Consider the following 26,780-nt stretch of genomic DNA (forward strand, 5'->3'; position numbering starts at 1 on the left):
GTTAAAATAACCTGAAGTTGCCTATAGAGCTGCGACTAATTTTCTCTTTGTAGAACTAATGTGGGCAAATATGTGGTTTTGTGGTGAAACCAAAGGGAACCACTGTATTTGATGCGGCTTCCGAAAATCACCCATCTGCACTTCATAGTGTATTGTATCACTGCTCTGCCCGAGGCGAGGTTCAGTGATACACCTCCTTTCTTGGAGTTGACATGCTTGACAATGCCAGGCATGCAGGAGTTATGTTCAATGCACAGCTCGTGCAGTTTTTTTCCCCCACCTTCCTGATGCACTCTTTCCTTTTTGTTCACTTTGTCTGATGATTTCAGGAGAAGGTCAGCGGGGAGGGACTTCATGAATCCTGCCTCAATGAAAAATGCCTTTTCATGAGATGAAAAGGAAGAGGAAGAAGCTCTGGAGCCTGCAGGCAAGAGGATCAAGGTGTTAAGACCCAGAGAGGCGTTACACCTCCAAACTCCAGATTAAAGGGCATTTCCACAGCTGCACATGCCTTGCTTGTGATGAATTTGTGCAAGTGCTGCTTGTGTTTTGTGCAAAACCCCCAAATCTGGGTATTTAAAATAAAATAGCCCCTTTTTATATATCTTTTTTTGGTAAAGCATCAGAGCTTTGAGTTATAATTTGATAAAGTATGCCTCTGCCTCACTGCAAGGCTCCCCCTCAGAACCATCGTCCATTGAAATTCCTCTCCTTCGGTTTAGTCTATGAATGAGGCATTCTGCATATCCATGGCGACCACAGTGCAGACTCTCAGGAGTTTGCATAGAAATGAGAAGTAAGAATGAAAAGAGACGAGGGCGCGCGCGCGCGCGCGCACACACACACTTTTCTGTCTCCGCAGTGTGCCAGAAAGCACAAACATTCCCACGTGATGATGGAGCTCGCTCCCTCCCTCGCGGGGCGGACAATAGCGCGCCGGCGCACCTCCACGCGCACACATTCGTAGAGCGGAGCCTAAACTCGGTCAAGACGCAGGTCCGCATTTACACAACTTTTCACCTTAAAGACGCGTTCAGGGACAAACACCGCGGGAAGTACGGTCACTTTTCAGTCGCCTTCTTGCACACAGTGGAGGAGTAATCCATCTTTTTCTCTTCTGATGGGAATGACATGCGCGCGTGAAACTTTGGCTCACTTTTCTCCTCAGTGATCGTCTGACCCGCTCCGCTCCAAACATGCCGGAGCGAATCAGCATTTCGGACTTTGTGGTCCTGACCAACGAGGACTTGTCGTCGCCGGGGACGTCAAGTTTTCAGTCCAAAATGAGCGACTGTCGGAACACGGTTTCAGTCGTGGAGGAGGTGAGAGAGGTGGAGGGGAGGTGGCGCAGAGAAACACGCACCTTTGTCTGCTGTTTACCTGTCCGTGTAGCGTCCTTGTTAGCCTTACACTCACCTGTAGGCTAGCTTACACTTCAGCGTGACAGCGTTGCGGTTTTTACAGCATTATGAAACAGACTTGTTGAACATTGTTTCCAGGTGAGCTCAGCTGACTGAGGGACGCTTCGCTCCTAGTTTTGTCATTTCACCTCAAAAGCTGTAACTAATGCTGCAGCAACGGGATGCGTTTAGCCCGGGGCAGGTTCAAGGTGTTTATTGCTTATTGGTGTTTATTGGCTGCGTTACTAGGGCAACATATTTCTTCATAGCCACGCATGCCTAGTGTGATGAGTTTGGGGTGACCTGGTCCTCCTGTTAGACATGGGACTGAGATTCTGGTTGTGATCTGGACACTTTGATAGTTCAGAAACTATTTTTTAAAAGACCCAAAGCTTATTTAGCACTGTTTGTCAAGCTGTGTGAGCTTGTGCTGTCCTCGGGAGAGGCTGGATGTTGCACTTATGGTGATCAGAAAAGTTAAGGTTATCAGTTGAAGTTGCACGCGGAGAGCCTGCTTGTCTCGCGGGAGTCAGGCTGAGATGGGACATAGAACGCACGCACGGCACTGCAGGATGTTTGGCACGTCTGTGGAGGCCAGTTTGTGCATTTTGTCTGTTTGAACTGGTGTTTTGGCTCAAGGCCTGTTTGAGGTGTGTGTGTGCGTGTGTGTGTGTTTGTTTCAAATCTGTTCGCCCAGAGCTCCTCGGGCAAAGGAGGAAACAGAGTGAGGCTGCCATTAAACAAATAATCCAAGTGTGCACACAAGTGAGTCCCTCCATGTCTGCCCTTGTGATGTGACAATATGGCTCACACTGCAACCCAAGATGGAGTTCTGTTTTCAGTTAGCTCTCATTAGTTTGAATCACCATGGATTTGCTGTTACAAATTGAAAACTGAGGATGTTTCTTTCTAAAATTAGACATGCAGCGTGTTGGGAAAGTGATGTAGTTTCCTGTGCAACGGTTGTTTAACAGTAGGAATTCAGTGCTGCAACAACGATTATTTTCATTGTCGATTCATCTGTTGATTATTTTCTCAATGAATCAATTAGTTGTTTGGCCTGTAGAATGTCAGAAAATAGTGAAAAACATTAACCAGTGTCTCCCAAAGTGCAGGGTGACATCCTCACATGTCTTGTTTTGTCTACAATCTGAAGATGTTCATTTTACTGTCATAGAGGAATGAAGAAACCAGAAAATATTCACATTTAAGATGCTGAAGTTAGATCAAAATAGTTGGCAATTAATTTGATATTTGAGCTAATCGATTAGTTATTGCAGCTGCACTCAGTATAAAGCAGTAATCCAGTCTATAGCCCAGATTTCCTGATAAATGACTGATGGTCCAATTGATGCATCGCCCAACAAGCAACAGAGCCTGTAAAAGTCTGAGAGATGAAAGGTCTTCAGTCCTGGCTAGAAACAGACTGCTGAGCAGAGATGGAGACAGCAGAGTCAAGGATTTATAAAGAGACTAGTTGTAGACAGCTGTCTGATGTATTTATCTTAGCCCAATGTCCTTATTTATGGCCACAACATAGTGGAAAACACATAGCTGGAATAGCTGCTCTGGGGAGGGACATGCTGGAATCCTACACATGTGCACACAGACAGACAGACAGATGTAAAGCCAACAGTCCCTTTATAGATAGATCTTTGGATTATTATGTTTAGTCTGCTCAGCTGGGACCAGCTTGATTAATGGCTAGGCCAATGTGTGGGCATGTGTGTGGTTTACAGTGGCAGGCAGGGAGACAGAGACTCCATTTACCACCACACACTCCACTGCTTGTTACTTATTACCCCAAATTAGAGACAAAGATAAAGACGGAAAGACGGATAAGGGATAGTTTCGTTTCCTGTAGCTATAGGCTATAATAGTATTTATGTAATTTCCATAAATGTTTTTGAAGGCAGCTCCAAAGTTTTCTGCTATGGTTAATGTTGAAATGAAATACTGCGGGTTTTCCTGCAGCAGAGTGTGTCATCTGGCCCAGGTAATGTAGCAAATAAGGATCTGATGTCTGCTGCTCTGCTGCCAGCAGTCACACACACACACACACACACACACACACACACCCACACCCTGACAGCAGGTGTACACAACCTCACATAGAGGCACAATAAGGCTCTGTAAAAGACTGTGAATGCTAGTTGTTCAGCATTTGCAGACTTACGGGTGGAGCTCATTACCTTCTCCAGAAGGGATGTGCATGTTGTTTTTTGTCTCTCTTGACTGAGGGGTGGGTTGACTGTCTGTTTGTGTGTCTATGTGCCCAGATTTATTTCACAAAGTTCAACAAACACAGCCCGTTTCGTTGACCTGCACCAGCTTGCTCCAGTGTTTATCCCCTGTCTGCCAACAAGGGCTGCCCCCGACCAAAGGGTTTCCTAGTCGGCCAGTAGCTACTTTACAGCCTTTGAGCCTTCACAGTAGAAACGCATGCACAAATCCAGCCACCTGTTAGCGACAACACTAGCAGCAAAAGCTGCATGATGGATGATGCTTAATAAATCCAACATAAGTTTCCATGGAAACGTAGCCATTGAGACTTCCATCATATGGTCCTGGCTGGTCATGTGATAAACATTCAGTCTGTAAGGGAACAGAAAAGGGACAAGTGACATAAAATACACCCACACTGCATCTAACTGACCAATGAAAACTTGGTCGACTTTTTGCCCTGCTGCCAACCAGCTTACCAAGCAGGGGAAACGACAGCAGCAGCAGTGAGCACCTCCCATCTCCAGTCACCACTAAATTACTTTGCCATTCATTTTCTGCAGAGTCACATTATGCAACACCCACACTGCCTTTAATTAGTGAACCAGCACTCAGGGAGTGGACCTGACCAGGAAATACTGGGGCGTGTAAACAAGACACCATCTAACAAGGCAGAGTCTCTGTTAGTCCACATTACTGCCTCATTAAAACTATTTCTGGTGGCGCACACTGTAGGTGGAGCGCAGCACGGCTAGCTCGGTGAAACAAGTGGCCTGTGTGAGGAGAATAAACAGGATGTAGCTTCAAACCTTGCTGTCGCTGTTGGAAGAGATTTATTACCCAAATACAATCGCGCCTGTTTGTATTGTGTCTGCATGGTGTGTTGTGTTCACGGGAAGGCTTGTTTTCCCATCCTCCATGTGAGAAAGTGTTGTCTCAGCCTGGAAAGTGACAGTCAGTCAGACGGGTGACATACATGCAGTGACGTCATTCGGGGTTGTACATGACAACACAAGATTGTCTTGCTGTTGAATGCTGACTCACCTGTTCACCTTAGTCACACATCGTGAGAAAATGAAGGGCAGCTGAACGCACACCTGCTGTAAACCTGCACAGTGAAGCAAACACAAGTCAAACATTGTCGTAACTGAGTCCTAAGTCTTAATAACTATGAAAGATTGTAACCTCTAATCTGACGTTGTGGTGAGGGGAAGGGAAGTGTACTACAAAATATATTGATATCATAATATAAACAGGACAATAAGACATTGTCAAGTGCAAACATCTTTCATTTTGAGTTTTAACTTCACACATTCGTCTTTTTGTTGCAGTCTCTGGAGATGGACCACACAACTCTACAGAGGATGAGGAAGATGATCAAAACTATACACACATCTGGACTCTGTAAGTGTCACAAAATATCATCTCAGTCACACGATACATGACTAGTTTTCCTCAAGGCTCACTTTATAGCTATTCCCAGAACTTTCAACTGTTTAACATCGTCTTTATCAGTTGGCTCCGTTATGATTTCATCCACTGCACTTTTAGGACCTCTTATCCATGTTGGCTTTAAGTTATGCATGAAAGGTCCTTCACAAGCTTGCAAATAGCAGTTTGGCAAAACAGTTTCAGCTCAAGGTCAAATAAGCGGCTTTTCTAGCGCTTTTATCAGCGCGCAGAAAAGATGATACAGAGGAAAGCACCACAACAAACACAGCAGGCTGACCTTGAGTTGTTTTGTCAAACTACTATTTACCAAATGAAGGATGAACTTTAACTTGTAATATTGTACAAACGTTGTAATGTATGAATGCAATACTACACTACATGCACAAAGAGGAATGTTTGTCCCCACAAATGAAGCATACCAGCTTGCTTTTAGATCCAAATAGCGTTCAGCCTCTGTTATGACGGGAGGAGCTTTTCAGTGTATAGGGGAGCATCAGCATCAGTCATTGTACAAGCCTGGTTGAGATGACCTCATCAAGCTCATGCGGGCAGTAGTGTTTATGAGTGAGGCCCCTTGTTATGGGACCAGGGTGCGTGGGATGTTGGGTGATTGTGTTTATATCCACACAGAGTGTATGGCTCTGTGGTGTATGTGTGTGTCTCTGTTAAAGTGAATGGTATGCACGGTTTCTGCCAGAGCGAGCTGCCGTACAGTGACCCAACTAAGCGAACTAAGTGAATGTTTTTGTGAGTGTACGTATGTGTCATGTGGGCCTACGGTACGTCACCGCGGCTCTGTCAGAAGTGAACATGCATAAGATGTGAGTGTTCGCCTCAAAAATGCGCGGGAGAAACGGAGGAAGTGCACGACATATCCTGAAGTTGTTTTTCTGTGCTTGCTTCCCATTTTGAGGCTTCAGCTCATAGTTTTTCAGTAAAAATGAGTCAGAGAGCCAGCTGCCCAGAATTAGGCAACCAGATACAGTCAGCAGCGGTATTGAAGCGTCTGAGAGGTGCTTTATCGTTCTTCTCCATACGTATTCACTCTACTTCCTTACGTCTTCTGTATTTAAGTCAAATCAGATGGATTAGTTCCTGTAAAACAACAACAGGAGCCCCTCCCAGTGTCATTATGTTGTTGAACCCCTCAATCAGTCCTGATGTTAGTCAACAGTCTGACTCACCATGCATACAGACACAGTCATACGCCCACTCCCCTCCCCCACACAGTCTGATTGTCCGTTACTGTGTCACACATGTTAAAAAAAAAATAACCACACACAAATGGTGAGATGTTCTCGTCTTTCGCTCTCTATTCCCATAAACCGCTAAGTACCACTTTTCTGCCAAGATGCTGCGGCCTGCGAGTCTGTGTGTGTCCTGGCAGAGGAGCGAAAGAGTTGAGTTGCCCTGCTGGTATCTGGTAGTTAAAGGTCAGCTGTAAAATCATCCTCTGAGCTCCTCTGTGACTCAGCTGTTTGTTGTTTGATAGATGCATGTATGTTGTTGGTTATAATACTGTTTGCAGCCACAGCAGCTCAGTTCTCCTGCTCCCCCTTGATCTTGTCTCCTCCGTCCTGCAGCATGTCTGCATTCTTTCCTTAAATTCACATTTTTCCTGTCATCCAGAATCTTCCACGTTTGCTTTTCAGCCAGTTGGTACAGCTGTGTCAGTCCGTCTCCCAACTACAGTCAGTCTACCATTTTATGTTTGTCTTGACGTGGAAACTGGAGCAGAACCGATTATCTTACTGTACTCTTTCTGCTTAGTTCTGCTTTTGTCTGTTTAGTCTGCTTTGGGTCTGGTCCACACGTCCCTTTGCTAATTCCTTAAATTGTAAATCCACAACCACCAACAAATGATTTCATTTTACCGTGAGTTGTAATCCTTAACATTTCTGTCCTAGCTTGCAGCATAATTCTGGGGGCAGCAAAACAAACTGTTGTTGCATAAATGAAGAAGTCAGGCAGTAATTGAGCTTTTTTAATCAGTCTGTGAGCAGTCATGATCTGATTTTATGCAGCACATGGCATGAGTGTGCAACGAGCGGGGCTCAGTGAAGGGATTTTGTTACCTCTCTGAGAGGTTCGAGGTTTGCAGCCTGGAGATCTTCACCTAACAGCTCACTGTGGCTGCTCCTTCTTGTTCCATCACTCCCTGCAATACTTAAAACTGATCCGCTGCCAAAAAAAAATTACCATTGTGTTGTTTTGTAGATGCATTTTTGATGAACGATAGCACATTGCATTTCCTGTGACTCTTTCATAATAAAAGTCAGCTTGTGTTTCGCCTGTTAAATTCTTTTAATGCGAAGCTGCAGCAGTAGGAAATGTTCGACTTGCATTAGCAGTAACTTAATACAGCATTTTTCGCAGTTCGTAGTACTGCAAATATAAAGATTGCAATAGTTTCATCAGTGGATCATAGGCTCAATCTCCATTGTGTTACCTCATTCGGCAACAGTGACTGAACAGACAAAAATCTTGGAAATTGGTCCTTACTGTTGGGATTTCCAAAAGTCAGCTAAGATGTTTCTCTATGACTGTGGTGAACAGACATTTGGTTTTCATTATTCCTCAGTTTTCCCTCTCTGCTGATTGAAAATGATGACCTCCATTGCTTGAATTGTATCTTGTGTTTATTTGATGTCCTCATCTAAGCCTCATTTAAAATAGCTGTAGGGTAAAACCTCATTTAGTGTCATATAAACCAAAGTGGTGCCAGTCAGAGTTCAGATTCTTGTCCATCAGCCTTTTTCCACATAAATTCAGCAGACTGAGAGCCAACTAAGGTCGTGGCCCTTGGGAAAGTGACCTATAAGCCCCGGGGAAACATGGGTCTCTTTATGCTTGCCTGGCTCCTGCTCCACGATGGGTGGAAACCAGTACTAATTTATCCCACATGCTTGCCTTGTTAAATGCTCTCTCTGCAGCAGGGCAATTCAGTTTGCCCTCTTCGGATTTTCAGTACATATAACTCAAGTCTGAGTCACCTTTAACTGTCAGTGTCTTCACTCACTTTGCGTGCACGTGTGTTGATTTTCAGCCCATGTGGACAACAAGGAGCAGTATATCGAGGTGCTGGAGAACCTGGGGAACAGCCACCTGACCCAGGACAACAACGAAGTCTCCACAGGCTTCCTCAACCTGGCTGTGTTCACCAGAGAGGTCACGGCCCTCTTCAAAAATCTGGTGAGGAGAGAGGAGTGTGGAGGAAAAGGGCAAGGGAATGGATTTCCTAAAATTAGCTGCCTTCAGTAGAGAGTTCAAACCACACACACAAAGCCTCTGGGGTGGAAATGAAGACTAAACTAAAAGAGAAGCTGGCCCATTATTTGGCTCTAAAATATTCAAATAATTGTAAAAATTAGAAGGAAAAAAACCCAAATCTCTCTCCATAACATGATGGTTGTATGTGTTGGTGTTAAGTGTATGTGCACCCGCATGTATGCATGCATGAATGCATGGAGTGAAGGGGGTTTTCAGCAGCTGCACACTCCTGCTTCTCGACTCCAAAATCTGGGGCAGTCCGGAACCCTCCCACTGATAGTTTCTATGGTGATGATAATTCATCCCAGACCTCCATGTGTGAGTGAACACACACCGTCTCACACACACTCCCGCCAATGTGTCAATCAAGGCTTCACAGGGGAGACTGGGCCATACAGATGTGAGGAGGAAGTGGGTCCAAAAGACCAACAAGAGGATGATTTAAGGAGTTGTACTACAAAATCAACCTAAGCGTGTCCCTTAGCGCTGTGTGCGCGTGTGATTTTGTGATTGCATTTCAGTGTGCACACTGGCTTGGATGCATTGATCCATGTCATCTGTACACGTGTTGACACTTTGGGAGTTGGTATTTCCCTGTGTCAGAACTCAGTGTGCCATTTATTAGTTACCTCAGCGTTTGGATGCCAACCAAAACAACCTTACCAGTCTCCAGGCCTCTGTGTCAATATGTAAAGGTCAGCTCTGCAGCCAGCTCACGGAAGTGGTTCGACATTATTTATGTTAAGAGCCGGGTGCAGCTTGGTTGTGATCCAACAGGAATCATGGAAAGGCTGCAGGGACATTTACAAACAGACTGTAAATTTCGACAGTGGTCAACTGGAGATTTGCTAGACAGGAGATGATGGATAATGGACGTAGCCATGCTGCAGGCCTCAGTAAAAATGTGATGTATTTCCGTGGGGGAGTTTGTGCTAATTACGTATTACTGTAAAGCTCAACCTGTTGGGGTTATGCTGGTTGCTCTGTGATTCATTCTCCTCAGATCCCCAATAGACTCAGTTCGACTCATTTCCATCCAAACCTCAGATTAATCTCCACTTCCACTTTACACAAACATTCAGAAAGATGATTGTGTCATGCTCCGACTTGGATCAAAAACATCTTTATGGAGCAGCTTATTGCCCAGTGCTTTCTTTCAATGAATCACCAGTTCAAAATGACTGACTCACCATGTTTTTGGGTTATCCGCACTCATTCCCAGAAATGTAAGTCCATTGGGAGATAAGAGTGTGTAGAACGGTGTGTGCATGTGAGTGTTTGCCCACACTGCAAGAGATAAGAGCCACCTGTAACATTATGTGGACTATTTTTAACTTTTTTACTCATTTGCTCTGTTCTTATGTGTTTCAGGTGCAAAACCTCAACAGCATCATGGCGTTTCCTTTGGAAAATGTTCTGAAGTCAGAACTCCGGGACAGCAGATTAGTGAGTCTAGATTTTATTAATAAATTCATTAAATACTAATAAAACTTCTGGTGTGCACGTGACGATGACTTGTTTTAATGTCTTGTTTTAGGACAGAGAGACTATACCTGCTTAAGAGGAAATCCACCCTAAATGGTGCTATAATATTACTATAACATGCCCCACTTCAATGACATTTTACAGATTTAATTTGTGAACTTGCAGAGCTCAGAGCCAGCTTTTAAGACAGCACCCACAAACACAATTCTGATTTAGTTAATTCCCAGGAAAGCTGTTGAGTCAGGAACTAATTCAGTTTCTGTGAACCAACTATAAACAGGACACCCTGATGACTTCACTTACTCAACGTGCTCTGATTTGCAGCTCAGAAATACTGATGTCTGCGTCTGCAGATGTTTTGGTGACCAAAATAACTTTGATATCACAATGTAGAATCAGTTTTATGGTGGATTTCCTCTTTAAGCACATAATGCTGCCTGTCTGTGTCGTAGACGCAGCTGAGCCAGCTAAGATATTGGATAAGATGAGGCTGTTTATGCAGATTAATGCGTAAGACCGAGCTATGTTCCAATACTGAACCGACCTGTCTTGCCCAGTATCTGGCTTTTTGATTTGCCAACAGACTAGTGAGTAATAACAGGCTAATGCCTCTGTAAGCTCCTGCCACTGCCCTGTGTTTGAAACAGCTGATTTGACATATAAACATTGCTTCACTGTAACTGTGAAGGAAGGCAAACTGCTACTGAAATCCTGTTCAGCCAGATTGCAGGCCAGTTAGCATACCATGAGTAATCATGTCTCTCTGCACTAACTGTCTGACTCCACCCAGATATACGCATATAATAACCAACACATATGGCAGTACTGCTTCACCTGACTGTATATCTGTTAGCCATGTCATGGAAACGCTGCTGTCTGAGAGTATCATGTACAGCAACTTACCTGTGGTGAATTTAACAGCTTTATTCTCTTCTCTGCAGGAGCTCAAGAAACAGATGGAGAAGAGCTGGAAGGAGTACGACGTAAAAATGTAATTAACCACACTCTTACATGTAGTTTGTTACCTCACATTCAGTTCTTTATCTTTAAACCTTATTGCTTCATCAAAGAAAAGAAGCCGACCATTGAGACGGATGGAATTGCCTAAGGAGAATCACGTTGCGCATTTACAGCTCTTGCTAGTCTTCCACTGGATCACAGAAGTTGGTGTAACTGCAAAGGTTAATAGGACAATAGTTCATCTCCCTTGGCCTTTCTCCATTACATCGCTGTGAAATGAAACTGAGGCTCTGCACTTTGCAGCCATCATTTGATCTCTTTCTGGCGTTGCTTTAAAGTGTTTTATAATGTTGTAAGGAGAGTTCGCCTCTCCCTTATTGTCTATCCTCTGACTTCCTCTCACCTCTCTCTCTATGACGAAGATGGAGAAAGAAAACCCAGAGTTAAAGATCAGACGTATAAGAGAATTGTGAAGTACACATTAGTGCGCATGTAAATTACTAAGGATAACAGTCCTTCTTTCTCACTTCTCCTCTTTTTTCTCCCCCCCATTAGAGGGAAGCTCGAGAAGGAGAGGAAGGAGAAGACCAGGCAGCTGGGGCTGATCAGGACGGAGGGATCAGACGGAGGGGAGGACATGGAGAGGGAGAGAAGGACCTTTCAGCTGCAAATGTGTGAGGTGGGGGATTAGTGCCAGTCAAAATACCAGACCCAGACACCTTTCACATACCTGAGGTGGGCTTGATTTAGTTCACATGGGTGGTCTGTCTTGTGGATTCCATATTCCATCCAAATGCATGGCCAGACTCAATCCTTTGTGTATCTCCAGTAATTCCTGTGATGAAAAAAATATGTTTTAGAAGGTCAAACAAGAGCTTAATTGGTTGAGTTTTGCAGGCTTGCAGCATAGCTGGATCACATACTTAAAAAAAAAGTGCTGCTCAAAGGCAGATGAAAATGCTTCATGACCCACACCTGAAAGCTAAATTAGGGGAAATTCTTGTGAAATGCACTGGCGGTGCTGTCACAGTGTGTGTTAGTGCACATGTAGCTGGAGAAAAGCCCTGAGAAAAAGTGGTCTAACCCTGACTGAGACCAGCTGTTGAGACAAAGAGGAGAGGCAAGGAAAATGGAATTTCCACTTGTTGCGAGCGGCTCCACCCCTCCGTCTGTCTTTACTGTACATACAACACACACACACAAATATACAGAGAAAAGAAACACTTCACTGAGCCTGTCTGCAGAGACACAGATGGATTCAGACTTGGGTTTTATGGAGCAAAGACAATGCAGTCACTCCTTCCACAAGGTGCTAAAAACCCTTAGAGCTTACCCTCAAAGCTTTTTCTCTACCTTTGTAAAATATGAATTTAGACTTGGGGCAAGATGGAAATTATTCACAATAAAGCCTGCACTGTGTGGCTGTGCTATTCATATTTTCCAGTTTAAGTCTGCACTTCAGTCACTGACTGGCCAGAGTGTTGAAATAAGGCACACAACCTTTGAAACAATATGAATCCATGTCCTAGAAAGCAAGTAGCCCCGCAGTAAAAACAAGCTCAAAACAGAAAAATGGCAGATTCATTTGATGCCTCACTTTTATATTCAGGCTTCATGTTTTTGTGGATCAATCCATGGAGACCTGCTCTAATCTGTCCTGTTTTTAACTCTCTGTGTTTATACTTTCAGTATCTTTTGAAGATACAGGAGCTCAAGGTGCGTCAGGGCCCCGATCTTCTGCAGAGCCTCATCAAATATTTCCAGGCCCAGCTCAGGTCAGTCTCAGCCGACATCACATTCCCTTTTTTTTTTTTGCTTTGTAGCCATTTTGTTCTGTGTGTGAAACAAGAAGCATATGGGTTTGATTTCTACCTCATGGTTTCAGTGAAGGATTTTGTATAATAGTTGCGGTTCTTTGCATTTCACCTTCCTTTTACCAGCTATTATTACTGTGTTAACCATTTACCCGTTCTAATCATACTGAGGGTTTTATGTGGGAACAGAGTTGCTTATACAGCTTCAGCATGTGATGTTTTGGTTGGTGTGAACTCGGATGTTTGGTCTTCAGTACCATCATGACTCAGCATTTGTTTCTTTTTCTGATCTCAGTTTCTTTCAGGATGGCCTGAAAGCTGCAGAGAATCTCGCTCCATTTATCGAGAAGCTCGCTGCATCAGTTCACACGGTAAATCAACAGAAGCTGTTTGTCTGTCTACCTGCTTCATGTCAGTCAGTGTTGATATGGGTAAATGTTAGTCACCTTATGTCTGCAAACAGGATTGTTATGATTTCAGAAGGATATTTGATGTTGACTGACTCAAGCTGATGTTATCACAAAACCATGCTCTTTTTCTTCACTTGTTTTTTTTAAAAAAAGCACATAGAGTAAAGCTCTCACTGTAAATCACATTGTGTTTTAGTACCTCCAATAGCACCTCTTTTCTGTTACTCCTTCACCGCCGCCAAAACCTCAGTCCCTACCCCTCCTCTGAACCCACAGGCAGAGACTGTTATTGGAGTCTATTCCCAGAAATGCTTCCCCCTATTTCCAAAAGATGAAACTGAAAGCATCCTTCATTTTCATTCTTTCCCTGATGCACCTATTTCTCCAACCACTCCGACTGGTTTCCTGTCTGCACACAGTTTGCCTTCTTCCCTTTGCTGGATAGAGCGGTGGAAACAGACTGTAAACCGTGATACAGGGAACGTTAGAGGTTTTTCTGGTTCTGCATGGGCAGAACAGAGACCCGCTCAGACATGCCAGACCTCAAAGAAGGAAATTTAGACAGAATCTGTGTTATGGTTCCCAGGAAAAATGCTGAAATATTTCAGTTAAACCGACTTATGCTGCATGCAAGACCGGTCACTCTGCTGCTTTAACACAAAATGTGCAATCTCCTAGGACGGCACACCCCAGCACTGTGCTCTGTTCTGCATTATTAAGGCCATTACACAAAGCTGTCATTCCACACCCAATTCTTGGAACAAATAAAAAAAACATGCATATGATCAAACAAACGTGGGAGAGCACGAAACATGCTGTTCTTCCAACTAATTGTTTTTTTACTGCTCCAATTGAATAAACAGACTTTTATGGTGTTGTGTGTGTTGTAGGTGCGCCTGGACCAGGACGAGGAGGTAAAACAACTCACTCAGTTGAGGGATTCTCTCAGATTTCTACTGCAAGTGGAGGGTAAAGAGGTATGCTGGCATTTCTTAGATCTTCAGTTGTACTGTGTCAGTATGTAAACAATGTGTGCTCTGAAAAAGTCAGTGGCAGATGGCTTTAATTGCTATTTATTGCTGTCACATGACTTTGTCTTGCCACAATTGTTTTTTTTATTTTCATGATCCTCTGGTTCGAGGCCTTTGATGTAAAGTCAGAAATCTTGTTTTTTGTCCCAGGAGTATCTGAACAGGAAGAACTCCGGCAACGGGTATAGCATCCACCAACCACAGGGCAACAAGAAGTATGGGACCGAGAAATCGGGCTTCCTGCTCAAGAAGAGTGATGGGTGTGTAAAACCGTTAGTTACAGTGTCGAGAAATGTCATATTACAGATAGCCATGAAACAAGTATTTTATTAGAATTGTGATATGCATATTAAGGTCAGAATATGCTGGAAACTCTGCACGTAATCATGTTTTTTAAAAGATTATTAAATTCAGTAGTTTTTGTAACTGCAAAACATGCACGTTTACTCAAAATTCTCCCTGCACATATTTTAAGGAATTCTAAGGTTTTTAAAGTGATAAATGCTGCTCGCTAACTCCATAGAGGTCAGCAGTGATCAGAGTTGGGTGAAGAGTAAGCAAGTAAGGCATGGAGAGAGAGAGAGGAAGGGGGAAGTCAAACTTTGTCTGCCCCACCTGGTCTTCATTATTGTGAAATGAAGATTCAAGCAGGGGCCCCTCCTGTGGAACTTATTGGCAGACTGGCTAACTGAGTGGATCCAGCTTTTGCGTCATGCACACACACACAGCGCTAGATTACAGTGATAAGGATAAGGAGAGGGGATGTGGTTCAGTAGGGTGAACGGACAGACGGGAGGAGAGCAAACTTTCCTTCGGCCACTGACACAAAACAGAACACGTTCTCAGCCATTTTACCCGATTCAGTCAAGCTAATGAAGACAAGAGTGAAGCCCTGTGAACCGAGCGAGCACAATGTACACATCAGTGTAACTCAATTCAAGGGTACAAGTCACGATGTTATCACACGCTGCGCACAAATCACCCAGTTTCTTCTGTTTGCGTGTCATCCTGCAGGATCAGGAAGGTGTGGCAGAAGAGGAAGTGTGGAGTGAAATTTGGCTGCCTGACCATTTCCCACAGCACGGTGAGGACACACGGACGAAACTGTCACCAAGCGTTCAGATTCAGATCAAACTGCATGTGTCAACTGAAATCTGTCCAAATTCTCCCAACAAGCACTGACGTAAGCGTATGTGTGTCTGCCCTCAGATCAATCGACCGCCAGCCAAGTTGAACCTACTGACCTGTCAGGTGCGACCGAACCCAGAGGACAGGAGGACATTTGACCTGGTCACTCGTAGGTTCATTCCTAAGTTTTGACCCTTAACACTTTACCCTCCACATATCATTAAAGACTGTGAAAGAGTCATCTGCAGTGCAGCTGTGTGGAAACTTGCCTATTTCTTCTTACATTAAGAAAAATTACACACATTTTAAAGTGTAGAGTTTATATGATTAATCTTAACTGTTGCAGCAGTAAACAGGTGATTGGTGTGCATCATGTTTATTTTACCTAGTTTCTAGTCATGGAGCCTTTATTACTGTTCTTTTAACTTTGAAACCATCTTCATTCCCTCCGCTATTTAGCAATGTGTTGCACTGACAGTGTGTAACCGCCATTTCTCCTTCTCCGTAGATAATCGGACGTACCATTTTCAGGCAGAGGACGAGCAGGAATGTGTTATGTAAGTGTTGAAACAGAAGTAGGCAGCATGTTAGCTTCACTCACTTCTTTATTGCTTGTGTTTTCTCATTGTATAGGCAAGTCGTTACATGTCTTGCTCCTTTATTTGAGCTTAGGCCTGCATGGGTAAGAAGCGGTGCAATGTTTGCAGCAGCTAAGATTGTGCTCAGAATGGAGAGGTGTACCAAATCTGATAAAACAGAAAGATAAAGACTGTGTACGGAAGTGGAAGAGTGTATAATCTGATGATGTATGCAGTGAAGAGGGCTGACAGTGGACAAAAAGGCAGAGAAACTGAAGGCTGCTAGAAGAAAGAGCTGTCCTCTTGGAGCCCCCTGGCCCAGCTGGTGTTGGGTGGAACTTCTCTTTCTAGCCACAGACAGCAAGCAAGAAAACGTTGTTTTGTGATGTGGGGATTGAGGGGAGTGCATGTGGCTTTTTCTGTCCCCTGCCCTTCCCTTGTGTGTGGGCCACTTGGCAAATTCTTTGATGTGATGTGCTGTGTGAGTTTAGGGACAAAGTGCGATGGAATGGTTTGGAGAGAAAAGCACCAGAGCCCCAGAAATGAAAGATGTGAGGTTCGGTATGAGTCTGGGTGGCAGACAACTCTTGAAACTGAGAAAGTGAGAGTGATGATGACTTATCGCCAGACGACTGAGCAAAAAACACATGCAAAACACATGCTGGACTGCTTTTGATCTTCTGGGAAGAAGACTGCAAAGATCAATCCTCTGGTTTCTTGGTACCACAAACTTGGTGGTTCCCCCTCCAAGTGGGCTGTTAAGAAATGTGGAAATTGGAGACAAATTTTGCCTTTCTATTAAATATTTTCTGTATGTATGTATGTTTGTGTGTGTACTTCAGTTGGGTGTCAGTGCTACAGAACAGTAAGGAGGAGGCCCTGAACACAGCGCTGGGAGGAGACCAGCTCCACCTCCAGGACAGCGGGCTCCAGGAACTTTCCCGAGCCATCATCGCCGAGCTTCGCCACATGCCTGGCAACGAAGCCTGCGCTGACTGTGGCGCTGCAGGTCAGCCAGTCATTGTTGTTGATAAATGAGGAAATATTTAAGGAAATTAGACAATATTTTCCCAACAGTTTATTTTATGAGCTTTTAAGCCTTGTTTTTAGAGAGTCCATCGGTTGCGAAGAGTCTTGTGAATGTTTTTTGTTTTTTTGTTTTTTTTTGCTCTGTGTATCTCAGATCCAACATGGCTGTCGACCAACTTGGGCATCCTGACCTGTATAGAGTGCTCTGGCATCCACAGAGAGCTGGGTGTCCACTACTCCAGGATCCAGTCACTCACTCTGGACCTGCTGAGCACCTCTGAACTTCTGGTACTAAACACACACATGGAAACGCACAAAAACAGCCGCAGTCCCAGTGGATTTAGTTTCCTAATCACCCACATTATGTAAGCGTCTGCCTTTCATTGAAATACTTTAACGTCTCGTCATTGTGGCTGCATTGTGTGTCACTTCAGTTGGCTGTCAGTATTGGCAACACCAGATTCAATGACATCATGGAGGCGGGTCTTCCAAATGACTCCATCAAACCTTTGCCACAAAGTGACATGTGAGTCCCTGATTTCCTCTAAACTAATAATGCACCACCTCAATAGGATGAAGCAGCAGTTTGGTGATTTCTGTTTATGTTATTTGTGTTATGTTTACTGAACACCCAGGAATGCCAGAAAGGAGTACATTGTGGCGAAGTACGCTGAGCGTCGGTATGTGGTGCGGAGAGAAGAAGCGGATCCCGGCCGGCTGTATGACGCCGTGAAGAGTCGTGACCTCACATCTCTTCTACAGCTCTACGCTGAGGGAGCGGACCTGGCCAAACCACTCACAGTGCCTGATGGACAGGTACAGATCACTCACTGCAACATGGAGTTTCACGCACCTGCAGTGTGCCCCATTAGGTTGGGAGTGCGTGTTGTAATCGCACATTGTGACAAATCTAAATTTAAAGATCCCCACAGACGAGGCCGCCCACCCGGCTTGTCTTAAAAAAATGTAAAACTGTGGCTGAAATGGTTAAAAGTGGAATCAAATCTTCCAGGTGTTTCAGACTGTTAAGACGTACAGTAAGAAGGAGGCGTGTTACAGTATGTGAACTATGTGTTAATTGTCCTCTTGTGTGCACGGTTCATGTGGGTGGGTAGTTGCAGGCCCTCCCATCTCTTCTGGCCTCTAATCCAATCTTTCCCCCCCCTCATCCTCTCATCTTGTTTTCCCCTCCGCCTCTGCTGTCTCCCTTCAGCGCCTTGTCGTCTTGTCTTTAATCACGTTCTACCATCCTGTCATACACTTCCTGCTCAGCATAAGCAGCGTGTGTGACGCTAGTGACTTCACTGCGTGTGTGTGCGTGTTAGTGTTTGTTTGTGTTGCTTGGCCCTCGTTTATTATTTCAGCTTTTAGGTCAGAGCTCACGTCTCTGGAGAACAAGTGAGACGAGCTCATTGAATTACGCAGGCACTTCTCCGTCTTTCCCTCTGCCCCTCCTTTTGCACTTCACATAAATAGACATGTTTTTACTCTTTAACACAAAAATGAGTTGCTGAGTCAACCTCGGATGTTAAGATAAGATAAAACTTTATTAATCCCACATCGGGGAAATTAAATTGTTACAGACAGCAAAGAATAAAAGAGAGAAAGATCAAAAAGACAGTAGAAAGGATGCAGAATAAAAATCAGCTGTATATATACATGTACATTATATACAATAATATAAGAATACTATTGCCATATGGATTGCACATATGGATAAAAATAGTATTTTCTCAAAAAAATGTAACATTGCACAAGGTATTTGCACATATGCAACAGATTTGAGTGAGTTAACATAAAAACAGTAGGTTTGTGTCATGTGTGTTAGCTCCACTGTATTTCAGCAGCATGTCTTTAGACCTGATTGTCAGATGCAAAATGCAGCCACTTGAAGCCACTGACTGACTGAACTTGGCAAAACAGTTTTGTACAGATGGACGGCCTCATTTGAGGGTCAACAGTTTGGCCTGATTTGTACTCTCGTCTTCCTGTTTTAGGGGATCAAAGAGACAGCTCTCCATCTTGCTGTGCGTCTAGAGGAAAGAAGCTCTCTGGCACTGGTGGATTTCCTCTGCCAAAACAGGTCAGACGCTGACAAGCAGTCAAGCATGATTTGTATGTCCGTTGTATGAAGAGAATTAAAGGGATAGAAGTGGGGTCTTATGAGGAGAACCAGCAGGAGTACTGATGTAGACTGGAGGCAAAGGCCCACATAAATGCTGTACTCTCCAAAGCTACAGTCCAAACCAGACTACTTTGACAAAAACAGTAATTTTACCTCGCAGAACATGGTCTGGTCTGTTGCTGCCTCAGTCGTTCAGTTTGTTTGTGTTATTCTGTGACTTCTGTGTTTAGTTAGAATTCACCAAAGTTACACAATAACACAAAGAAGTAACTGACTCAGGAGGCTGGTGGCTTTGGAGAGAGCAATGTTCACGGTCTCAGTTCCTGTCAGATAGGGCTGTCTGACAGCAAGGTAAAGCAGTGGAAATATTCTAATACTTGTAATATACTCAAACTGATATTCACTTTTTTTAATGTGTGCCTTTTTTATGGTTGCTAAAATAATATTAATATAATAATATAATGTAATATAATAATTTTGTTCGGCTTGCTTAGAAAGTTGGTACCAATTAACCTAATCTGTCTGCACCGCATGTTCACTCTACAGCAACTGTCTGGAGAAGAGAACAGCAGAAGGAAACACAGCTCTTCACTACAGCGTCCTGCATCATAAACCTGAGTCTCTCAAGTTGCTGCTCAAAGCAAAGGCAGCCCTACACACAGGTGCCTTTAACTCTAATTACTGTGTCTCTTTCCCCCTGTGCAGTCAGTAGATACTTAAACCATTTCTCCTTTTACATCTCCTGTAGTGAACTCTGCAGGAGAGACGGCCCTTGACGTTGCACGGAGGCTGCAGCACACACAGTGTGTCGAGCTGGTGAGACCCCACGTTCTCTCTCGTAATTCATTCAAGTTTTGATTCATAAATTCAAAGAGCACACAGTCAGGAGCGAAGTTCAACCGAGGAATCGAGTTGCAGCATTAAAATGCCTACCAGAAAGCCAACTCCAGAAACAAAACAAGACAACTTCCATGGCTGGAAATACTACCTTGAAATAACTCCCCGTGCAGCAAAGCTCAGCTAAGGACTCACTCCCTGGACAAGGAATCTTATCCTCATCAGGTCCCAGCGTGTATCATTTATAAACTGGCTGTATTTTCTTACCGGCCATCTGCCCTGCTGAATCAGACCTGCCTTGTGTAATATCCTGTTTGATTGTGCACAGCCTTTGACGCTTTGTTGTTTAGAGACTGAAAAAGGTTAAACAAGTGAGCAGCTATAAAATTAACCCTGTTTCCTAATTTTGCATTGTGGTTGCAATCAGATGTGGGCTGGCTCTGGACTGTCCTTCGGTGATATCATGTTAGCTCTTTCCTAATCGTTATTCATTTACATTTTTTGAAACATCTGCTGAACTCGAGGTCACACTGATATGATGGATGGTTGTCAGACAGGAGGGGGTTTTCTGTCTTTTCCAAAGTTGTGCATATCATTTATAATCCTGCTCTTTAACTGTCTGTTTTTTTTCTTTTTCATTCTTCCTTTGTATCAGTTTCAAAATATCAAAGAGCTAATCCAAAAACATTAACATATCTGTACTTAACTGTGCCTAAAACCCAAAAACTTCAACCCAACAGCAGCCAAGAAGCAGAACTGCTCCAGCAAAGCAGTGGAAATGTAGTTCGAGCCAAGTACTCAATTACTGCATCATAGCTGAGTCCTGCTATTATGTGTGTATGCTGGATATGTGTAATGTGGAGATGAGAGTGTTTGTGCTCTGTGTGTGTGTTTTAGTTGGAGCTGGCCCAGAGCGGAAAGTTTAACTCTCAGATCCACGTGGAGTTCATGTGGGAGACACAGTCGCAGGAGTTTTATGACAGTGAGGACGACCTGGATGAGAGGGTAAGAAGCCAGCCTCATTACCGACTTTGTCTCGCCGCCAAAAAAGCCTTTGCAAAGTTTGAGGAAGGACATTGGAGGGGTTTTCCACTGCAGTCTCTACTTTACTTATGAGAAAAATGCCTAGAAGCGAGAAGTGAACCCTGTGGCGTGTGTTTCCACTTTCTTCCAGGTGAGCCCATTACCCAAAAACCGCTCTCCTCCGTCTTCAAATGGAGGTGGTGGGTCTGCCTTTGCCCGCTGGAGTGTGGCTAATAGTGCCAATGTTGGGGCGGGAAGCAGGCCTTGTCAGACATATGAGAATCTAGATTTCCTGTACAGAAATCCTCCAGCCAACAGCGCCCCCTCTGGAGCATCTGCGCCACCACCACTGCCAGCCAAGTGCATCCAGAGAGGTGTGTGAGGCTCATCTTACCATAAAAACCACTCAACCGTCATCTTTGAAATGTTCATTTGAATTTATCAGCATCAATAACAACATCGTGCTTTGTGACTTATGATAATTATCATCATGCATTGACAATTAAAGCATCAACATAAATTTGTGTAACAATTTGCAGATTGATTTATAATTTCTGTCTTCATTCTCTTCCCCCTCCGCAGGTCGCTCGGACCCCCAGATTTCAGTCACAACACAGGAAGGCAACTCGCTTCCACGACGCTGCTCTAACCCGCCCTCCCACTCCTCCAGTCCCCAAACGCTGGCCAGACATACCACACCTTCACCTAACACAGAAAACCAAGGACAAGGAGGGAGACCACCTAGGTCTCCCCACGGACAGGGAGGTCTGCTCAGGGGACAGAAACTGCCCTGGGAGGGGCAGCCTGGTGCTAACTCTGGGTCTCAAAGCAGCGTCACGCCGACATCCTCTCAGAACCACATAGGGCCTGTCAGGTGAGGCAGCATTGCTACAATGTGGCGACACATTTCTGTCATCACGATAGAGTCAGGTATAAGACGGTGAAAACTAAATCTGTATAGGACAGTCTTTAATGCTACGCAGGTGGAAATGGTTATCCAGCTGTCCTCAGTTGTGATATGTTTGTGAACAACCCCATATGACAGAGGCCTGGTCCGATAAGGCTCATTTCATGTGACTTCTCCACCCTCCTCCAGCTCAGAGAAGACCACGTCGTATCGTCGGACCAGCAGCGGAGGAGGCAGCCAGGGGAAGTGTGGTGTGCTGTCCCCGAGCTGCGTGGGCAGCCAGGAGGAGCTGTACTGCAGCTTGGTGGGGAGTAGTCCTGGCCTCACAGCCGCTCCCGCTCCAGCCCCGTCATCCTCACCTACCGTGACATGTGCCCCGCGACCCCGCAGGAACGCCATGGTACAATCACACAGAAACCTCTTTCTATTATATTTGGCTGATAGTTTAAGTCCTCTGTATCACATCACTTCAGTTCCACTGGGCTCTTCTTTTTCTGTGGAGAATCAGAAAAGGCCTGTGAGATTTCACAGTCAGTATAAATTTGCTGGTGGCACACTGTAAAATATATCATGTCTCCTCCAGGTTTCTGGCAGCAGGCCACATCAGAAGCGTGTCAAGGCTTTAGTGGACTGCAGAGCAGTGAGTTCAGAGCAGCTTGCCTTTTTCAAAGATGAGATCATTGTGGTCACGGCCGCTAATGACACCCACTGGTGGGTAAGTGCAACTACAACCTCTTGATTAATTACAGTGCCTGTCAGCTTCTCATTTGGGGATCAATGTGATCTATTTTTAACACTTTTCACATGTGTCCACATCATAAACATTACATCACTAAATATTACATCACTGTTTCTCCTGACAGGTCGGTCACATAGAGGGGGACCCCTGCAGGAATGGGACCTTTCCTGTCAACTATGTACACAAACTGACGGACTGAAGGGACGTGGAAGTATGAAAGTACTGTATAGTAACATAGCAGAGGAACTGAACCAGCATGGGATGCTTACTGGAAAGTTATCGTCACCACACGGTGGATTTTATCTACAGGAGAGGACAGTGTTGTTCTCCTGGATCTAACTCAAACCAGTATATTTCCACATGTGGATATACTAGCCAAAGGATACCTGAGGATACCTGAGGATATTGACAGCACTTTTTTAGGGATTTATACCCTTCAACATTTATTCGTCCTGGAAACCAACAAGGGAACTGAAGGCTTTCACAACCACATAAAACCTCTCATTCCAAGGACGGTGTTTTCTCCATTGTTGGTCTATTCTTGGTTTTTAACTGCATCGTGTTGTCTAAAACCAAGAACCAATAGGTACGGATGCATTTGTGGTTGAGGTAGAAACTGCTCTAATGTCCATTTAGCTATCATATTGCAGATGTTTAAGTTGTCCATACTGGTCTAGGATCTGCACCCAGAGGCAAAACTTACCTGCAGGGCCTCCCCCTTTAAGGCACTTTAAGCTCATCCTCTGAAGAGCTGGCAGAGCTGTAAATGTGTACCAAACCAGCTGCTGTACAGGGACGTAGCTGCTTTTTGTTCTGAACGGAAACTGCCTAGTCCTTTAAATCACAGTATACTGAGACTTGGATTGGAGGTTGAAACCTGCTCTGTGTCTGTTGCAGCCTGCCCTGGGACTCTCAAAGGGGCTTTGTGCCTGCCAGTCTGTCTCCAACAAAGGAGGCAGGCGTCTGGGCAGCCCGAGGAGAGATCTGAAACTTTAGCTCAGCCATCTCGGCTCTGGGCACAGCTCAGTTGCTGCAAGGAGAGTGGAAGATCCAGTTTCTTCTGGCTCCAAGCATCCGTCTCTGGAGAACCTGGAATAATGACGGTGTGTTCTGAAGAAAGAAAAACAAAAAAGACTCTCTGTTGTACCAGGAAATGGCTCTTAAAGAGAGCTTGTTAGGAACAGCACCCCACTGCAGTAATTTGTTCAGTGAACACACACACTTACCGTGGACACGTGTGTAGCACCAGATATACACAAGCACACTTGCACTTACTTCACACACACACAGTGTAGCTTCCAGGATTTACTGTAGGATCCTTAAGGGAAGAGAGGAGAGTTGGTGTAACTGCTCCACTTTTTATACTCGCAACAAACACCCAAATGTAACACATTTCACAGCTATTACACACAGTTTGTTGTACATAACTGTCTAAAAATGTCCACTGATGTACAGTATATATCACCTGTTTCTCATCTGTCATGCATTATAAAGGATTGTATCATTACAGATAGTTCATGTCGGTAAGCTGATGTCCTCTGATTTGTTGCCATGGGTCCTCTGTTCTGTTTCATTAGACGTCTAAAAGGCTGTCAGGGAGAGACGAGAGAGGGAAAAGACACATTTGGATAATCAATGGTCAGACAGGAGCTCGTCACAGGCAGCGATGGGCAAAGGCAGCAGGAAGCAGGTGTTCACTTCCTTTTAATCACTCCTGAGTTTAAACAAACTGGAAAGGAGTCTGTTTGCTTTGTCGATGTTTCTGCCAGTAGTGTCTTGTTACGACGTTGATTAAACAGACAAATCAAGAGACAGGCGTGTTACCAGATGATTGTCGAGGAGTGGATGACTGTAAGTAGGAACTCTGTCAATAGTAAATTCATTTCAGTCAGTTTATTTGTAACATACACATGAAATGTGTTTAATGAAGTGCCATTTAGTTTTTAATAGTATAAATGATGTGATATTTCTCTGTGTCTGGTGTGAGTAGAGTGCATTAATGTAGCATAAAGCTGACTGTGGACACCCATTACAGCTGCAGAAATCTTTACAGGAAGTCCAGCAGTTCAAAATCCATAGACTCAAACTCATTTATGAACCATAATTAGATACAGGTGGAGTCTAAGACTTGCAAAACAAACCAAAAGAGGATTATTTAAGTTAGAAACACATTTTAATGCTGTGGCTCATTGCCAGCATACTCCCTCCTTGTGCTCACAAACTGCAGCTTTTAAAGAGACTCATAACCTATAAATTAATTTTAAATTCTGCACATAAATGTGAAAAAGAGGTCATTAATCTCAGTGAAACAACCCCGGGATAAATAAGGGATCCAAATGTATATTGAATTTTTCTTTTTCCCTTCGTTTCTGGGATCCTCACTGCCCCCCGCCCCCCACCTCTTTCTACCCTTTATGCCTTCCTAAAGCTAAATCTCTCTCCATCTATCTTTCTTGGCAGTGTTCCCCACGGCTCTCCGTCCTTCTAGCCTCATTTTGTCTCCGTCTGGACGTTACTTAACCCTGATCCAGGATGATGAAATTCCAACCTGTCACTTACGTAACCGGCCACCTCGCTAACAGCCGGGATGCGAATGCCATGACTTATTCAGGTCTGCCAGCTGAGTAGCCCATAGACACACCCTTTTCCCACCATTAGGCCCGCCTCTGTGTCCTAATGCATGCAGCAAGCACTTTGAGTGAAATGTTACGTCTAAACACTCTGTGTAGTAATGCTCTCATCCACTTTATGTTTATTTCTACATACACAAACAGGACACACATATAATGGTAATATATATAATGGTAATCCATGAAATGCAGAATAAAGCCTGCACTAATCTCTGGATTTATATGGTTCCCAGTTAGAAGAGTCCTTTATTATCATTCTTTTTGTATAAGTATGTCAAGTTTTTTATGCATCAGCATCTATAATCTCTTAAAATAAAATATAATAGAGGATGTTGTAACTTTCTAATACCCTAGATAGTCAGATCTGCCTGTCTAAAAGCCATCTACATGGATAATGCCTCTCATTAAGTGAGCAACAGCAGAAACATCGGCTGTATGACCGCATGTAGCATTTTCACAGTTTGTTTCTATCTGGCCTGCAGCATTGTGCTACGTCTGAGAGCAGTTTTCTGCTGATCCGCTGCTGCAAGGTGACCCCATTTACTTCCCAGGCCTCCCACGCAACTGCAGAGCATCTAATATTTAAAAATCCCACCTGAAACCCTCCATTAGCAGTTTCCAGCAGAATCCCAAACAGAGACTGTAGCCTGTTTTCTCTCCAGCCTGAGACATGAAAGAAGACGTCAACATTTCAGTCTTGTAGTCCATTTATTGTAATAATTCAGTCTATCTTACAAAACCTGATAATGCTTAAAATGAAATCTATCTTTTAACATTTTGCCAGTCTTGTACATTGTAGCTCGGTGCTCAAGTAAATTATAGTGTCAAGGAATTCAAATACAGTAAGTGGAAGCAAATTTATGCATTAAACATAGCAGAACATTCAGTCTTTCACTGCGCAGCACAAAGCAAAAGCCTTTTCAGAAGCAGTGATAGTACAGTACATTACAAAGGTTTGGGGACAACTAACTTCCAGTCCAGCTGGTGTCCAATTACATTTGGAAAGTGGGGTTTCTTTCTTGTGAACAGGCTCCCATAACCAGAAATCTGTCAGAAATGATTGGAATTAAGGCTCTAATTATGCAAATAGCTGATTTGTTTCACAATTAGAACTGAAAGCAAGTTGACTCCAAACCTTCTGTTACTATTAAGCATATAATATTTTCTAAGTTAAAATTTGACTTAACATTCATACTAGTAGTAGAATATGCAGCTTTCAATCAAACATGTCATCATACTGTGAATAAAAGGTCATAAACACCTGATTTAAGGAAAACAAAAGAAGTTCTGTGCTTGTTCCACCGGGACTTAAATACGTACCGCACGTCACATAAACAAAACACAAAATATGAAAACATTCAAAGGATAAAGACACATAAGAAAAGTCTTTTTGGACCTGTGCTTGTCAGTGAGAGCCGTCAGTGTAGTTTCCAGCTCTCCAAACATTCATTTGTTTTGGTTGAGATCTCTTGTATCAAAAGTCACGTGACCTTAAATGTAATTCCAGGCGCCTGGAGATGAATACAAGATTTATTGCCAATCACAGGTTCAAACAAGATGGATGTGATTATACTGTGTATTCAGTGTCAAGGGGAGAAAAAAACACTCCAATAACAATTAACATTACATTCATTCTGCAAGTGGGCCCAGAGATCTTTGGGAAATCTTTTTCATTCATAGAAAAACACAAAAGGTGCAGTCCAACAACAGTGCATGAGTATTTTTTTTTCCTGCCTAGA

At 43.8% G+C, this 26,780-nt stretch overlaps 1 protein-coding gene across 2 annotated transcripts; it reads left to right on the forward strand.

The window, feature by feature from the left end:
• Positions 1-962: 962 nt before the first annotated feature.
• Positions 963-26,320, forward strand: asap3 (ArfGAP with SH3 domain, ankyrin repeat and PH domain 3). Of its 2 annotated transcripts, none has more exons than XR_006007435.1 (27): positions 963-1,322; positions 4,955-5,027; positions 8,122-8,267; positions 9,717-9,791; positions 10,772-10,821; positions 11,346-11,469; positions 12,480-12,565; positions 12,900-12,975; positions 13,905-13,991; positions 14,196-14,305; positions 15,060-15,129; positions 15,255-15,342; positions 15,682-15,730; positions 16,594-16,760; positions 16,935-17,068; positions 17,215-17,306; positions 17,416-17,596; positions 18,778-18,863; positions 19,452-19,567; positions 19,654-19,721; positions 20,640-20,747; positions 20,917-21,139; positions 21,348-21,639; positions 21,862-22,072; positions 22,256-22,387; positions 22,536-22,997; positions 23,309-26,320. XR_006007435.1 is itself a non-coding variant. In XM_041953520.1 (27 exons), the coding sequence occupies exons 2-27, from the start codon at positions 1,197-1,199 to the stop codon at positions 22,608-22,610; spliced, it is 3,045 nt and encodes a 1,014-aa protein (XP_041809454.1). In that variant the 5' UTR covers positions 966-1,055; positions 1,169-1,196; the 3' UTR covers positions 22,611-26,318. The 2 variants fall into 2 exon arrangements, 1 of the variants encoding a protein (XP_041809454.1); XM_041953520.1 differs by having other exon boundaries at positions 966-1,055; positions 1,169-1,322; positions 22,536-26,318.
• The last annotated feature ends 460 nt before the right edge of the window (positions 26,321-26,780 follow it).

Source organism: Chelmon rostratus, chromosome 15 (genome assembly GCF_017976325.1).
Source record: "Chelmon rostratus isolate fCheRos1 chromosome 15, fCheRos1.pri, whole genome shotgun sequence".
Lineage (NCBI taxonomy): Eukaryota > Metazoa > Chordata > Actinopteri > Chaetodontiformes > Chaetodontidae > Chelmon > Chelmon rostratus.